The sequence below is a fragment of the Periplaneta americana genome, chromosome 10, assembly GCF_040183065.1.
Source record: "Periplaneta americana isolate PAMFEO1 chromosome 10, P.americana_PAMFEO1_priV1, whole genome shotgun sequence".
In the NCBI taxonomy this organism is placed as follows: Eukaryota; Metazoa; Arthropoda; class Insecta; order Blattodea; family Blattidae; genus Periplaneta; species Periplaneta americana.
This window is the reverse complement of record NC_091126.1, coordinates 85893891-85910636: the sequence shown is the minus strand read 5'-3', so window position 1 is coordinate 85910636 and position 16746 is coordinate 85893891. Positions and strand designations below refer to the sequence as shown.

Sequence of the window (16746 nt, the reverse complement as noted above, 5' to 3'; positions counted from 1 at the left end):
TGACATTTCTCCCTACCTGGTGCCCTACAGAATGTTGTTGATGGAACATCCAACATTATTGATGAACCATTTACTTCCCAGTTGCTGGTGTCATAACAACTTGAAATAGAGTGTAAAGAAAAGTATATTATTGGTTCATTCCATGAACAACCTGCATTTTCGTAAAGGTCGGCCTTTAAGTTTTGGATTTTTCCAGTGTCATCTACTGTAACCTGCAACAATGAATTGACTTGCTTTAGTGTGTGTTTATCTTAAGTCTGATTAATGAAATATGTTACTAGTCAGCGATATATGCAGTAAAGCAGGCATTGCAAAACGTCAAAAATAAATCCATAGCGCAATATAAATACTACCCGCTACACGCAAGGTCGCAGTAAGTTAGACAGCAGAGATGGTTTGTGATCGTCACTACCTTCCGTGTTCATAACAAAGAAATAACAAGAGAAAGAAGGAAAGAATATCTTTTTAGAATTGTATTACTCTGATCTGCATTCTTTTATTTTTGATTACAATATTTCCATTCTGTAAGGTCTCAAAAATAGGGGTTGCCTCGTAAGTAGCCACTGCCAAATGTGCACGAAGAATTTTAAGCACGCCCTTTTTGATTTTAATATGTTATGTTTAATTTTGAAAAAAAAAAAAAAAAATATATATATATATATATATATATTCACAAATATACGTAGAACGGAACATAGCTGAGATTGTGGCAGCAGACGTGGATATTTAGAGGAGTCAATATTTTTAAATACATGTAAACCGACACAATCCTGATGGTTGCTTTTCACAAAGGTGTCATTTTGGACATCAGCAATCTCAAATTGGACGGAGTTACACAACAATAGACCAACCGACAATTAAAAAAAAAAAAAGAGATATTTTCACAAATCTGTTGGCTGGATTATTTAAATCGGAAAAAATAAAGAATGCAATACTGCATTTTGCTGCTATAAGCAAAATGCGTTTATTGTATAAAATGTATTGATTTTGCGTTGCAATATTAAATCAACTACTGGTCTCTTATTAAATATCGGTTAGCCCCTTTTTTAGTATTATTTCTGCTATTTTCGTAATAGTATGAATGTTACAATACTTCTTGCATAAAATGTTTACTAAAAACCAGATTTATTTCAATGGCTAGTATATCGAAAATATATTTTGGTGGTTGGTCCCTTATTGCGTAACTCCGTCCAATTGTAAGTTTGGTCATACCTTCAGAATGGGTTTGCGAATAGAGAGAAATCATTTTCCATTTGTTTAAAATCAAAAAACCTTCTAACTCTAAATTCAGCAATTATCTATTTTTGAATCAGAAACATTTTAAAGTGACTTCAAATAAGAAAAATGATGAAACTCATTTCCTTCCAATTGCACTTTCCAAACATTTATCATCATGGAAAAAGATTTCACCGCATCATACATGTCAAATATGTTCTGATCACGTCCTTGAAGTCGGCAGTATAGTTTGTTCAGCTATTCAGAAATATTTGTTATGAACGCCAAATCACTATTCAGATAGAACTAGATAATAGAATGAGCCACTGCTGACAGTACAGACCTTCGAGCATTAAAGTAAATAGAGAGGGCGTTCAATACTACTCTACCGATGAACGTGGCACCAAAATAACAGCTCTCTCAGATCAGCTGATCTCGGGCAAAACATTACACAGTATGCTGTACGTATATGCAGTTTATTACAATGATTGTGGATATGACAGCATATCCTAAAATGTATTAAGATGAAAAAATGTTTCGGTAGATCCTAATTGAACAAGTGTCTTGTTTTAATGGCTTGTTTTATAATAAAACATGAAATAACTTAACGATAAGCCTGCTATAAATGTCTTATGAACATATAGGATACTTTTACTGTCGACATTTTAGTAAGGAAATTGAAGTTAGAAGTTACTGAAAATGTATTAAGTAAGATTGAAACGAAGGAGTTGACAAAAGAAAGGACACTATTGTTTTTTTTTTTAATTTAACCATGGCAATTTCTTTACGACATTTGGCAGTACTTTGCATTTATTAGTCTGACAAGTACCCTTCATTTGGGGGAAGTAAAAACATAGGTTATGTAACTTTTATTGATCTGAAAACTGTAATAGTGCGAGAAAGTTGTCTTACAGAAATATTAAATATAATAGCTTTGATTTTGTGATTAACATCTTGACAGCTCTACCGAGCCTAATATTCTAAAAATTATTCGTAAGTTCGGCAAGTTTATTTACTAGTAAAACTGGAATATAGGCCTACCGCGTCTTTATATAATACTTTAATTCGCAGATTAATAAAAATTATAATTATGTAATCCCATACAAAGGAATAGGTCACAAACTGGCAGCTACTTATACAAAGAGTAATGGAAAAGAACATGATTTTCCGCTCTTTAGCATAAAATGAATTTTTGAAAAAATGTAACGAAACATGTTAACCCATTATGTTTCAGAGTTTTAAAATTCCGTTGGTAATTATACGTAGGTAACAATGAAACTGGATGTCTTGTAAATTATAATTAAATCCTCACAATAGACCTTATAACTAAATATAAAATAATAATAATAATAATAATAATAATAATAATAATAATAATAATAATAATAATAATAATAATAACAATAATAATAATAATCTAGGTAGTGTTAAAATGAAAGCTTACAAATGAAATCATGACACAATAATTATTTATATAAAAACTAGAGGAAAATAATATTTCTACGTTATGTCACATAAATTGGATATTATTACTGGAATAAAAACAATTTAAATAACAGTGTAGGCCTAACATTTTTTATTTTTATACAATGTATTCTGGTTTTGTTTCAAACCTGGATAAAACTGCTCTTGAATCAATTTATGTCCTTATAAATTATTTATGTTTATTACCCATAGTGGAAGTGGAAGCTTCAGTCACAAGCTTCGTGCACCTCTTAACTACGTAGCTCAGTGTGACAAGGAAATAAAGAAAACTCCAACGCCGAAATTTTTAGATCATTGAGCAGTACTTCGATGCCATTTTCTTGACATAGTTTTGAAAATTGGTGGTGCTGTAATTCAATTTTCGGCTAAACTAGCACTGAGGTAGTTCCCTTTGTACTCAGTTTATACACTTTGGATATTCGAATCTGAAAAAGGTTAAGTTTGGTTAGTTTAGGCGTTTGTTATGCCTTGCATATACGATCAACTGCATATCCACAAAAAAAATCCTTCTAAATGAAACGATTTTTACTGCCAAAATCACAGGAACTACCTCAACGCTAGTTTCACCTAGATAACTTTCAGTTCATCCATAGACGTATAGCCAAGGTGGGGAGGAGATGAGCGGGTGCAATTATATGCCATTACCATTTCTACAATTTAATAGGACACTGTAGTTACTTTGTTGAAATAACCTGAGAAGTATTGAAGATTCGATTGCAAAACTGAAACAGGAACACGAAACGAATAGGGTAATTTGGTAACTTGAAGTAAGCCTAGGCCTATTTGTTTTTCTGTATTTGAATTCGTAAGCGTAATGATGTGCATTCGATAAACACACACAAATCTGCTCCTTTTTTTAAAGATAAATTTCTGGCAGTGAAGAAATCGTACACGCATTGAAGTTTTCCGAAATAAACATAATTAAATAACGTTATCGCGCTTTAATACATTGCAGTGATGTTATTAATATGCATCAAGTGTAACCACCTACGAAATATTATCGTTATTTCAATTTTTGTGCCAAAATCAATCCAAAACACTCATATTCCACTAGACATACATTGGCCTTTCTATATCCCATATCGCTTCTGCCCTAGATCAGCTGATCGAACTCTGGTGCCACTATCCAGCAAGCCTTGCCCCTTCTATCTATTTTATGTTCGAAGGTACAGACAACGTTAGAGAAGGAATTCAGCGCGGAGAGGAGTGTTGTTACGTAGAACTTATGTCAGAGTTCAGGCGCTGTTTCACGGAACACAATTTTGCATTGATGCCTACAGTAGGGGGAAGGAACTGGCCATTCTAATACATTATTTTCTGGCCTAGTTGCCTCGTGAATCATGAGTGATGCTTTATTGGTGCGTGTTTCTGGGAGATGGGTCGGGATAATAGGCGATTTTCTACTTGGACCTTTCATGCTTCCACGCCGATTGACGGGTAGGGAATACAAGCGTCTTTTGAAGCGTAATTTACCAGGTCTTTTGGATGATGTACATTACCAGAAGAGGTAATGTGGTTTCTTAATGATGGTGCACGCATGCAGTGCGTAGATGTTTAGACAGGAAATTTCCAAACCGGTGGATTGGTCATTTTTGGCCCATACCATGGCCTGCTACATTGCCTAAACTAAATCCATTAGACATTTCTCTGTGGGGTGACATGAATTGTCAAGTGTACAACGGCGAAATAGCTACCCAAGAGGAGCTTCATCTTCATTTCTGCAAGCAGCTGAGGACATTAGAAACAATGACGGCGGGAGTGCGAGAAAATTGAAGACCGTTGGAGAATGCATTCAGGCGAATAGCTCCCATTTTCATCATCTCCTATGTTAAGCAGGTTTTGAACCAGAAAGTAAGATGATACATATTCTACTAATTCCGAGCGTGCCTTGTGCTGTGTATTTAATTTTATTTTATATTGTTTGCGCCATGAGCATTTTTTCATATCATTTAACATGTTCACATTCGCGGGAGTAACGTGGTAGTCGTATCAATCAGCTGGTTAGGTCATTGCTACTGCAGACGGGGTTGAGAGGGTTGAGTCTGAATGTGCAGTTTGTTTACATCCCAGCCAGCTGGTTAGGTCATTGCTACTGCAGACGGGGTTGAGAGAGGCGAGTCTGAATGTGCAGTTTGTTTACATCCCAATCAGCTGGTTAGGTCATTGCTACTGCAGACGGGATTGGGAGGGGTGTCTGAATGTGCAGTTTGTTTACATCCCAATCAGCTGGTTAAGTCATTGCTACTGCAGACGGGGTTGAGAGGGGTGAGTCTGGATGTGCAGTTTGTTTACATCCCAGCCAGCTGGTTAGGTCATTGCTAATGGAGACGAGGTTGAGACGGGTGAGTCTGACTGCAGTGTGTTTACATCCCAGCCAGCTGGCTAGGTCATTGCTAATGGAGACGAGGTTGAGACGGGTGAGTCTGACTGCAGTGTGTTTACATCCCAGCCAGCTGGCTAGGTCATTGCTAATGGAGACGAGGTTGAAACGGGTGAGTCTGACTGCAGTGTGTTTACATCCCAGCCAGCTGGCTAGGTCATTTCTAATGGAGACGAGGTTGAGACGGGTGAGTCTGACTGCAGTGTGTTTACATCCCAGCCAGCTGGCTAGGTCATTTCTAATGGAGACGAGGTTGAGACGGGTGAGTCTGACTGCAGTGTGTTTACATCCCAGCCAGCTGGCTAGGTCATTTCTAATGGAGACGGGGTTGAGACGGGTGAGTCTGACTGCAGTGTGTTTACATCCCAGCCAGCTGGCTAGGTCATTGCTAATGGAGACGAGGTTGAGACGGGTGAGTCTGACTGCAGTGTGTTTACATCCCAGCCAGCTGGCTAGGTCATTGCTAATGGAGACGAGGTTGAGACGGGTGAGTCTGACTGCAGTGTGTTTACATCCCAGCCAGCTGGGTAGGTCATTTCTAATGGAGACTAGGTTGAGACGGGTGAGTCTGACTGCAGTGTGTTTACATCCCAGCCAGCTGGCTAGGTCATTTCTAAGGGAGACGGGGTTGAGACAGGTGAGTCTGACTGCAGTGTGTTTACATCCCAGCCAGCTGGCTAGGTTATTTCTAAGGGAGACGGGGTTGAGACAGGTGAGTTTGACTGTGCAGTTTTTTACATCCCAGTCAGCTGGTTAGGCCATTGCTAATGGAGACGGAGTTGAGATGGATGAGTGTGACTGCAGTTTGTTTACATCCCAGTTAGCTGGTTAGGTCATTGGTACTGGAGACGTGGTTGACATGGTTATGTCTGAATGTGCAGTTTCATTACATCCCTGTCAGCTGGTTAGATCATTGCTATTGGTGGCGGAGTAGAGAGTGGTGCGTTTGTTTGTGCACTGTTGCTACCTTGGAGAGATTTTCGTCCTCCTTATCTTATACACTGAGTCACAAAATATCATTTACATTTTCTTTTCTATCCTACCAAAATAATACGTAGTTCTAATTCGCACAATTATTCCACTTCAATTTTGTATTACGAAACTGGTGGAACAAAAAGAAATTCAGATTTGGTGCACGTTGCAATTAAAGCTAATTACAGCAACGACTTTCCTTTATATTCGCATGAGAAATTAGTTTTGTTTTAGTTATTATTAGTTAACTTACGTTAAAATTGGAAGTTGTATAATTTTATAATTTTCAAAATGTAATGGATAAATTAATTTTTGCGTACAATCGTGTTATGCAGGCCTAAATATCAATACAAAGATAAGGGATTTAATCTGATTTTTGTATAGAAATATATTTTGAAAAGCAGTACTTAAGTAATTTTATTAATGACTGGATTTTCCCTAATCTGCTATATCTATATGTTTTGTTTAGTCTATGCATGTATTAGTATTATTGGTTTAATTTAATCAATCTAATTTAAATGACAATTTGTGAATTTAAATAATTCCAAATGTATGTTTTTTGTGCATACAAACATATTGTATTCATTTACGTACCATTACATATGAAGTGTCCAGGGGAAAAACACGTTTAGTCCAAATTGAGCAATTTTTATATTTTAATGGAATAAATATTAACGGAGTAAACCTCACCCACCTACGCTTCGAGGACGACATCGTGCTGGTGGCAAGGTCGGCGGAGAAGTTAGAACAAATGTTAATAGACCTGGAAAAAACGAGCGCGGAAGCGGGCCTGCAAATGAACCCCAAAAAGACACAATGACCAACGTCACAGAATTACCAATAAACATCAACGGGACACCAATAGAATATGTACCGGAATATATTTACCTGGGACAAAACCTAGCATTCCACTACAACATAGAGAAAGAGGTGAAAAGAAGAATTAGACAAGCCTGGAAGAAATTCTGGAGCCTCAACTTCATTCTGAAAGACGCAACCCTGAAAACGATTACAAAAGCGGAAGTGCTAGAAAAATGTGTGTTACCGGTACTGACATACGGCAGCCAAACCTGGTCATTAAACGGGAAGACAAAGCACATGATCCAAGTATGCCAGAGAAAAATGGAGAGATTGATATTGCGAGTATCTCTAAGGGACAAGATCCGGAACGAAGACATACGTAGAACCACAGGTTTGAAGGACGCGATCGACATAGCAGAAGGGCTCAAATGGCAATGGGGAGGCCACGTGGCGAGGATGCAGAGTACCAAATGGACATACAGAGCAACCATGTGGGACCCCAGGACCGGCAAAAGGCGCGTCGGGAGGCAGAAGACCAGATGGGCGGACTCATTCGTCAAACGAGCTGGTCACCAATGGACGAGACTAGCAAAGAACAGAGGAGAGTGGAAACAACAGGCACCGGGACGACAGCGATAGGAGAAGCACAACATAAATGTAAACGCAGAAATACAGAGGAAGCGCCAGAACCGAAGCGAGCTGCAAATACAGACGCAACAACAGAACCAACAGTGATCAGTGAAAGTGCAATATAGTGCAATATAGGTGCAAGTGCAAAAGTGAAGTGAAAAGAAAACGTACCAATCACACACAAAATGTTCAGTGAATACACTGTAGTCGGAATAGCAGCAAACCTGTGAAATACCCCAGCGCAACAAACACTCTCTAGGAATAGCTAGCCTAGTGAGTGCCGGCACCCGCTAAGTGAGTGCTCGTAAAGCTACCCCACCTACCGGTGGGAGGCCTTAGCCCTCAAGGGGTGTTATAGGCTAAATTCATTCAAATTAATTCATATTTTAATTTAATCTGGCAGTTAAAGTTGAGATCTCTAAGATCCCTTAATCATACAGCGGAAAACCTAGGTTGGTTCCACATTATAAGAATGTAATTATGTATCAAGGAAATGCTTATAAAGGCAGGAACTGTCAGTTCTGCAGTCGGTAAACGCTCTCCTGAAGGCTTTGCAAAATGTAACTAAACGTGTTTATCCCCTGGACCCTTCATATGGTATACGCTAAATAACCTAAGCTGTTGATAAAGCGTCGTAAAATAACCTAAATTCATATGGTATGCATTTAATCCGAATTTGTTCGTTAAGTTTAGTGTTATGTTATAATTATTGTGGCCGGAAATACTTTCGTTATTTTATTCATGAGCGTTATTCTGTTGTAATCCGCTACATGGTTAGAACGGATCACGGAGACATCATCAATGCCCGTGGACTATGCAAGGGAAACCATTGCTTTCCCCGTGCTTTTACCCCTCTTTATCTCTGTTCAGCATCCCTTTGATAGGGAATTCGCGGTGGTTTTCACGGAAGAGGATCTTGAAAACAATTCGCCACGAAAATTTGGATATGTATTTGTCAGAATACGTGTGGAAGTATGTCTGAGAAAACTTGGCAGATCTCATTTCGGGATAATGGTAGATCGTTGTTGAAGCATTTTCTCACTGAATGGTAGTGTAAATTTCTGTTAATGATTTCGTTCCTAGTCATCTGAATTTCTATTACCCACAGAGAACAGAGAACATTACGATGCTTTGAACACTACGTTCCAATGCTCCCCCTCTTTTTTCAGTCTTTCATTGTTGTTTATTAACAAATGAAAGACACAAATCAAACCATATTTTTCAGATTTGGAATAATTTCTAATTTGGGGAAAAAATCTCTGTGAAAATAATTATCAGTTCCCGTCCACAACTACGTTAAATTTCTCTCAGCGCACAATTCCACTATTTATTTTTAATAACTTATGAAAGTTTCAGTATCCAAATAATGTAAATATTATTAAAATTAACACAAATATTTCTTAGAAACTCCATATAGATTTGAATATTTTCAATGAAATAATTGTTTCAAGGCTGGGTATCAAACCCGGGACCTTTGGCTGAGCACGCTAACGCTCTATTGGCTGAACTACCCAGGAACTATACTAGAATGTTCGTTAACTGAAAACCACAAATTTAAGTCACACAGAAAGTATGCATTCAGTACTGGGCTCTAACGTTCTATCAACCCATGTGAGATACGTGGGTATAAAGGGAATAATTGAGCTGGTGTCTGATACAGTTCCTGGGTAACTCAGTCGGTAGAGCGTTGGCGCTCTCAGCCAAAGGTCTCGCGTTCGATACCTGACCCTGGAACAATTTTTCCCTTGAAATTATTCAAGTCAACTTTAAAGAGAGCCAGATTTGCATCCCTATAAATTGCCATTCAGTATTCTCTTGTGAGAATTTCTGTGTCATGAGAGTTGGAACTTTGACTTTATTCACAATGAACATTAATTGAATTTAATTAACTTTTTCCTTCAAAACTGTTATGCAAATTGTTGTGTGTATATACACTGAGCTGGCTGCTTACTTCATAGTCCATGGAAAAATCACATCTCTTGCCCAAGGCCTTCATATTTGAGACCAAGTCCAAGACAAATCGTACAGGTCTGTTTAGTATATGTGCTGCCACAGCACATGCCGTAGCAACAGCAGAAGCACGGCTCACCTTTGCTCCATATGCTCCACCCACCCTTCGAACTTTAACATTGACACTGGAATGAGATAATCACAAACAGTCTACATTTTCCTCTTCAGTCTTAAAGTTTCGTGCTATTTTAATCTTTATGAAGCAGTCAACTTTTAAATATAGAGTAAATAAATTATAACTTCAAGAAGATATATACTTTCTTACGTTATGATATTCAAATTAAATAGATTTAAATCATTTTATAAATATTCTTGTAGTTAACTGTGAAGTATACAGCATTAGCCTACAGCAGTGTGAAAATTAATCTGTAGACCTAAAAATATTTTTTTCAGAGGAATGTTTTTTTTACGTGTCATACATATAGTGTTAGATTAAAAATGAATGGTTTGAATAGTGAGTCACCAGATACTTGGATATTTCACGGTACTTCTAACATGTTTCATATCCCATTCGGAGTTGAATTTAAAAATGCAGATGATATCTTGAAGCAGAACCTGGAATCCTGCGAGACTTATGGAAAAGGAACAACCTTCTCAATGAAAATACCAAGGCACTCATTTGGTTACAAATCACGCCAGATCTCAACCCCATAGAGAATCTGTGGTCAGAAACAAAGACTCGAAAATAACATATGGGACAGCTGATAGATAATATTATTATATATGATAGCATTCATTTGAAAAAAGTAGTGCCAAAAATTTGTAAATCCAATAGCAGAACGTGACAAAGTTCACAATTCAAAGAATTTTTGGGTGTCTTCTAAGATTGTATGTAAAATGTATATTTATGTGTAGAAAGTAGTAAAATGTAATAATTTTGTGTTTGCATCAATTAATTTGGACACTGTTACATGGGTTGAATTTGATAGTTACACTACGTACAAAAGAAAAGTAGGTGACATTGTGTAAAGCAAGACATATCTACATGTAAGCCATACCTGTTTTCCCGAACATTCAGAGCCTTTGCTATTGCAACTTGTATGAGATCTATCCATTGAGTAGATACATACACATCCATGCCATCTTCTATTGGAATACACAGTGCGATCTGATTTTCCATTGCAAACGCATACTGTGATCCCAAGTCAAAACTACCTTTTATTACACGATGTTCTGATTTGAATTCTGAAATATACCAAGAAAAGTGAGACACTATTACAGGCTGTTCACAAAGATAATTTTAATGACATTATTATTATTATTATTATTATTATATTTTTTTTTCTAAAAATGTGTCCCCTTTTTATTCAGTATGCTCCATTGCAGTAATGCAATACTACACACATTTGTTTGCTACACTGTTTTTACATTCTGTCTGAATTTAAAACAAAAACTAATAGTAAACTATTTGTAACAATAGTAGTGCTATGACTATTTACAATATTTACAAGGATGTAAAGTCAGCTGACTGAATAGAGTTTATGAATTACTTACAATTATTAATACTAATACTAATTTTAACTGGAGTAGTATTTTCACTATTTACAATATAATACATTGCCGTGAAGTCTATTCACTTAATAAAGGTCGTGAATTGCTTATAATTATTTTAACATATCTAACTTGAATACTAATACTAGGCCTAATTTTAAGTAGAGTAGAATTTTCACTATTTACAATATTTACAGTGATGTGAAATCTATTGATTGAACAAAGTTTCTGAATTCCTTATAGTGTTTTAACAATAGTTTCTCATGTGACACTGGCCATCTATCTTGATTTCTATATATTCCCTATATTCCCTTCTTCAGTATATCTCTTTATTTATTCAATTTGACACACGAGCATATTAGGTGATCTACCGTTTGTGCATCTTGAAGGTATGAACACGTTGAGTCGTCTTTGATCCCGAAACGGTGTAGGTATGCCTTGGTTTTTCCATGGCCTGAGATAATGGCGGTTACTTCTGCTGTCAGCATGATATTTTGTTTCATCCTCTGACGTACAGATGGGAAGAACTTCTTACATATAGCTCCTTTAAGAATGTTTTTCCAGTCGTTCTCCCATTCGTTGAACCCTTCTTCTTCTATTTTCGTTACAATTGTAGGTTTCCTGTTGTATGCCAGGTATCGCCAGAAAGAACAGCATGTATCATGAAGCTACATGAAGCTTGAAAGTCTTTTTATTTTTGTTAATAATATTTTATCTCCATAAAAATGATTTATTAATGAAGTAATAATAATAATAATAATAATAATAATAATAATAATAATAATAATAATAATAATAAGGCATAGGCTATATTAACAATCACTCTTTTACAGGAAACCTATACATTTTGAGTTCAAAGTATGAGCGTTACAATAGGAAGTGTGTAGGCCTACTTATTTGCTCTTCTATTTTGTAAGTAATTGTAATTTATTTTATTCTTGCATTTGTTTACATGTCAGATTTCATTTATGCATTATGCTTATTTCCTTTCTTGTTACCGGTGTCCATAAGTTGAATTAGTTATGAAGATAAACGTATCAAAGTGTCCAATCAATTATAGGCCTATTTGAAGCTAACGCTTTTCTAATTGGGAAAAGTAAATTTCCTTCAATAGTTACTCCATTTGTATAGTCAGAAAATCAGAGTTCTTATATAGTGAAGTGCGCGTGGTGTTTTGTCTAGTCTGCAAATCATTAGGAGCAACCGCTTGAAAGTCGGATATATACTTGAACCCTCGCTATTCTCTGCTGCTTTTGAACTTGACAGTCAAATTCTGATTACTGTATGTCTGAGAAAGCCCTGGCCCTGGCAATTCACCGTCTTTATCTTCCGAATGTTCTGGGAGAACCACATTGAACGTCTTCTTCAAAGAGGCAAATTTAAAGCGAAAAATCATTCGTTCCATGGCAAAGCCTAAAACTCGTGGACAAAAACTACACCACTTCTATAGTGACACTGTGCACTTTTATGAAACGACTGCATTATTATGGGATGTTTACTTCCTTTAACGTACTTTTCAATACAGTGTGTTTCTTTGTAATGGGATTTATAATATAATTTAAAGGTAATATTAATTCAAATTTATATTTTGTAGTTCTGGACATCCACGGGTATTCCTAGCTATGCATGGCGGTAAGAAAATATAATCTCGACCTATGTTTATGGTGGATAACTATGTGTAATAGTCCTATATTTCTTGCAAAGGAGTCATTTTTCAGGTTACAAACCATTACAGAAATATATGCAAGGGAAAGAAATGTGATGAGTTTCGTAAAAGTGACCCATATTCGGTAGGATGTTAAACCTCGCCGGTTGTTCTCCAACTGGTCGAATATAAATAGGTTCCAAGCGTGTTTTGCAGCTCTCTACCTGGGATTTTTCAGTCCATAACCAGTTGTTCTATCAACTGACCTACCCGCCATTTACTGTAGCAGGATCCATCCTCTCCACATGTTCTATCCACAAATGTGCTTGGCGTGAGGAACATAGTTATGTCATTCAACATCACATTCATGTTAGCGTGAACAGCCATGCCATGACGTGAGGACATTATGCTACTCTCACATTCTGTTTGCTGGGGGAAAAGACAGTACGTATTTTCTTTAAGCGACAGACTCACCATAGGCGCGAGCTCACGAAATGTGACAGTACTGCATTTCCATCATTAATCCATCGGACAATAAAACTAGTCACTTCGAAACTAGTCAGCCAGGTATTTTCCTCATGTTAACACAGTAAAGAAGTTATAAAGTTAATCAGTGAGAAAATTACAATTCAGAGAAGAGAATCTTCAGCTTGCAAAAATACTAATTGAAGAGGACAAAAGTAAAAGAGTGGTTGCTCGTTTGATGGGTATCAACGAATGCGACCACACCTCTGGAGTAACGGCTAGCGCGTCTGGCCGCGAAACCAGGTGGCCCGGATTTGATTCCCGGTCGGGACAAGTTACCTGGTTGAAGTTTTTCGGGGGTTTTCCCTCAACCCAATATGAGCGAATGCTGGGTAACTTTCGGTGCTGGACCACGGACTCATTTCATCGGCATTATCACCTTCATCTCATTCAGACGCTAAATAACCTAAGATGTTGATAAAGCGTCGTAAAATAACCTACTAAAAATCAACGACTGCACTTTAAGGAAAAGATTAAAAACTGTGTGATATTAAAATTTGCCCTCTTCCATAAAATGCTAAACAATTCAACATGAACAATTTATCACTATCGCATAAATTACATATTTATTAGGTACATAATATAATATGATACTAAAAACCATGTTTGTTTAGTTTCATGTTACAGTGCCAACATCACTTGGTAGATTTAAGCCCGTTTTTAATACAGCACTAGAAAAGGACTTGGCGAAACATTGCAGAGATCTGAAGGCAAAATCCTACAGCTTGATCAGACAGAAGACTTATGCAAGTAGCATAGCAATTTGCAGAAATGAAAGGCGTGAATAATAGGTTCAGTACTGAGAAGAAACTGTCAGGAAAAGATTGGGTTGTGAACTTTTGCCAAAAACAAAATCTGTCCTTGCGTTCTCCTGAGAAGAGTAGTTTACGTAGGACATCGGGCTTCAATAAGATGGAAGTAAATCATTTTTGGAAACCTCAAATAGTGCTATGAGAAGAACAAGTTTCCTCCTCATAGAGTCTTCAATATGGACGAGCCTGGCATTTCAGCGGCTCCAAACAAGACTCCAAAGGTGTAGAGCCCGAAAGAGAAAAGATTAGTTTGTAAGATATCGTCACGAGAATGTGGACGGCTAATTACCGTTGTTTGCTGTGCTAGTGCCACTGAATTTGATGTCCTAACTCCAATGATATTTGCTCGCAAGAGAATGAACCCAACCCTCTATGTATACTGAGCTCCATCTGGAACGCTTTCATTGATTTCTGACAGTGGATATATTATAACATCTGATCTTTTCCTTGATTGGTTGAAGCACATTTTTGATCACACGAAGCCCACAAAAAAGACCCAGTTCTTTTAATTTTAGATAACAACTCACCTCATTGTTCTCGCCCTGTAGTTAAATTTTTCCGTGATAACTTCTTAACATTGTTATTTCTACCACCACACACCAGCCGCAAACTCCAAACTTTGGACATAGGATTTTTGGTCCTCTTAAAACTGCATATCATAACGAGGTTGAGAAGTGGTTGGCTCACTACTCAGGAAATGCTGTTCCGCAGTTCAACATAGCTGGGTTGTTAAATGCTGCCTATTCTTAATTTGCCATAATTGGAAAGGTCGTAAAAGCATTTGCTTGTACTGGCATATTTACATACAACCCAGATATTTTCACTGAAGATGACTTTGCTCCTGATGAAGCTGTAACTGCTAGTGTGAACAATGAAAAACAACATGATTTAACTGAACCAGGAACTTCTGGTGTTTCTGAAATTAAACCACAAGCAACAACTTCTAGAACAGCTATGGGGACTATAAGCAAAGTAGGGAGGGAACGTTTCCTACTCACCCCACATTCGTTTGATTGGCAGGCGAGGAGAACGCAGCTGTTTTGCTAAGTCAAGTGCAGTGGTGGATTCGACATACCTTCATATATTCCTTGCGCGTCAGTAATTTCTCCGCTGTTATTTCTTGTTTCAAAATAATTATAGTCTCTTGTTTATATGAAGTACATGTGTCATACAATAATTATTACAACCACCTACTGTCATTAGGCAAATTATATATTGTTCAATTGTATAACCATTCCTTTACATGTGCACGAAAAATTCTTGAACTGTCTTTTGATCGACACAATAAATTGTTTCTTTTTTTAAAAACAATACAGAAAAAACAAAGCTCCATTGTCATTTAACTCTACAATATATTAAAAAATATAATGATCAATATAGTACATTGTTTTTTAACCAACAAAAAAGTAACTAAGCTCCATTGTCATTTAACTTGAAAACATATTAAACACAATATAATGATCAACATAATCAATTGCTTCTTTGTAAAAACATTAAAAGTAACTGAACTCCATTGTCCTTTAAATTTAAAACATATTAAACAAAATATATGAGATATGAATGAAGCGAATTACTACTGTAGCCCTATACATTTTAATTTTCATTTTTTTTTTGTGGCTCTTGGAGAGTTTTGTTATTAACTAAAACGGATATATTTGGCTCTAAAGTAGAACAACTCGAGATATGAAGTAGAACAACTCAACAGTAATTCTGAAACTAACTACTACAACTCGAGATATGAAGTAGAACAACTCAACAGTAGGCCTAATATGCACTCAGAGTTATAAATAAGCAAGTTAAGTTCCAGATACTTAATAAAATAATAAGTAACTGAACCCCGAAAATACCATAAACATATCTTGTTTTGTATCTTTTCACAAATATTACGAAAATAGCTTTTAAAATTGTAAATAAATACTTGTACGATCATCGAAGTCCGCTTTATGCTTCCGATCAAAGTGGCGTTTAATATTGAAGCATTTTATATGCGCAATTTTAAACCCGCATATTAAGCAGCAGACTTTTTTCTCTTTGTAAGTAACAAAAAAATATTTTTGCCACTCTTACTGAAACTGACGTCCCGAGATCGAAGCCATACCCGCCACTGAATGAAGCGTGTCTTTACGAAGCACCAGGCGGAGGAGATGGTCGGTGGAGGGGATGGTCGGTGGAGTGACGCAAGGAGGCTTTGAGTGCAGTGGCCCTTCGGAGCCATTTTTCCCCATGGTTGTTCTAGAAACCAACTGGTAGAAATATGTCCCATTCCAAAATTCAGTGAAGGGTTGAAGAAGAAAAGACCAAGTGAATCGAAAATATTTATTTCTGGATCACCATTCAAGAAAAAACATCATAAATACAATTTATTCATCTGGCGACCCCAAGCAGAATGAAAGTCAGGAGAAAAAGAAAAATGCTTCCAAGGAAATCTGGGAATCTACATCAGCCTTCCATCTCCAAGGAATAGCAGGTGAACGAAGACGACAGAACAGCCTGTCAGGGATATGGTGAAACATTTGACGATGACTAGGTACAGTGTGAAATATGCAAGTAGTGGTGGCATGATCAGTGTTCAGGATGTGACGGACGTGGGCCATATATTTGCGACAACTGCTGATGAATACTTTTACCCTCCAACTGCAGAACTCTTAGCCTACTATGTGTCCGAGAGTACGTAAATTTAGATGTTTACTGAAACATTTATATCAGCTATTCACAGTATGTTTCTTGAGTGCCATTGTTAACTATGACAACTATACCTGTAGCTTGTGCGTTATTATTTT

The 16746-nt window shown here is 36.9% G+C and overlaps 1 protein-coding gene across 1 annotated transcript in view; it reads right to left on the bottom strand.

Moving 5' to 3' along the window:
* LOC138707855 (uncharacterized) overlaps positions 1-16746 on the bottom strand; it is a 153200-nt gene that overhangs the window by 22777 nt on the left and 113677 nt on the right. Inside the window, exons 16-18 of the mRNA XM_069837840.1 lie at positions 10492-10678; positions 9435-9618; positions 17-212 (exon numbers count right to left, since the gene is read on the bottom strand). Coding sequence (XP_069693941.1) covers positions 17-212; positions 9435-9618; positions 10492-10678 — 567 coding nt within the window. The remainder of the gene's footprint in view (positions 1-16; positions 213-9434; positions 9619-10491; positions 10679-16746) is intronic.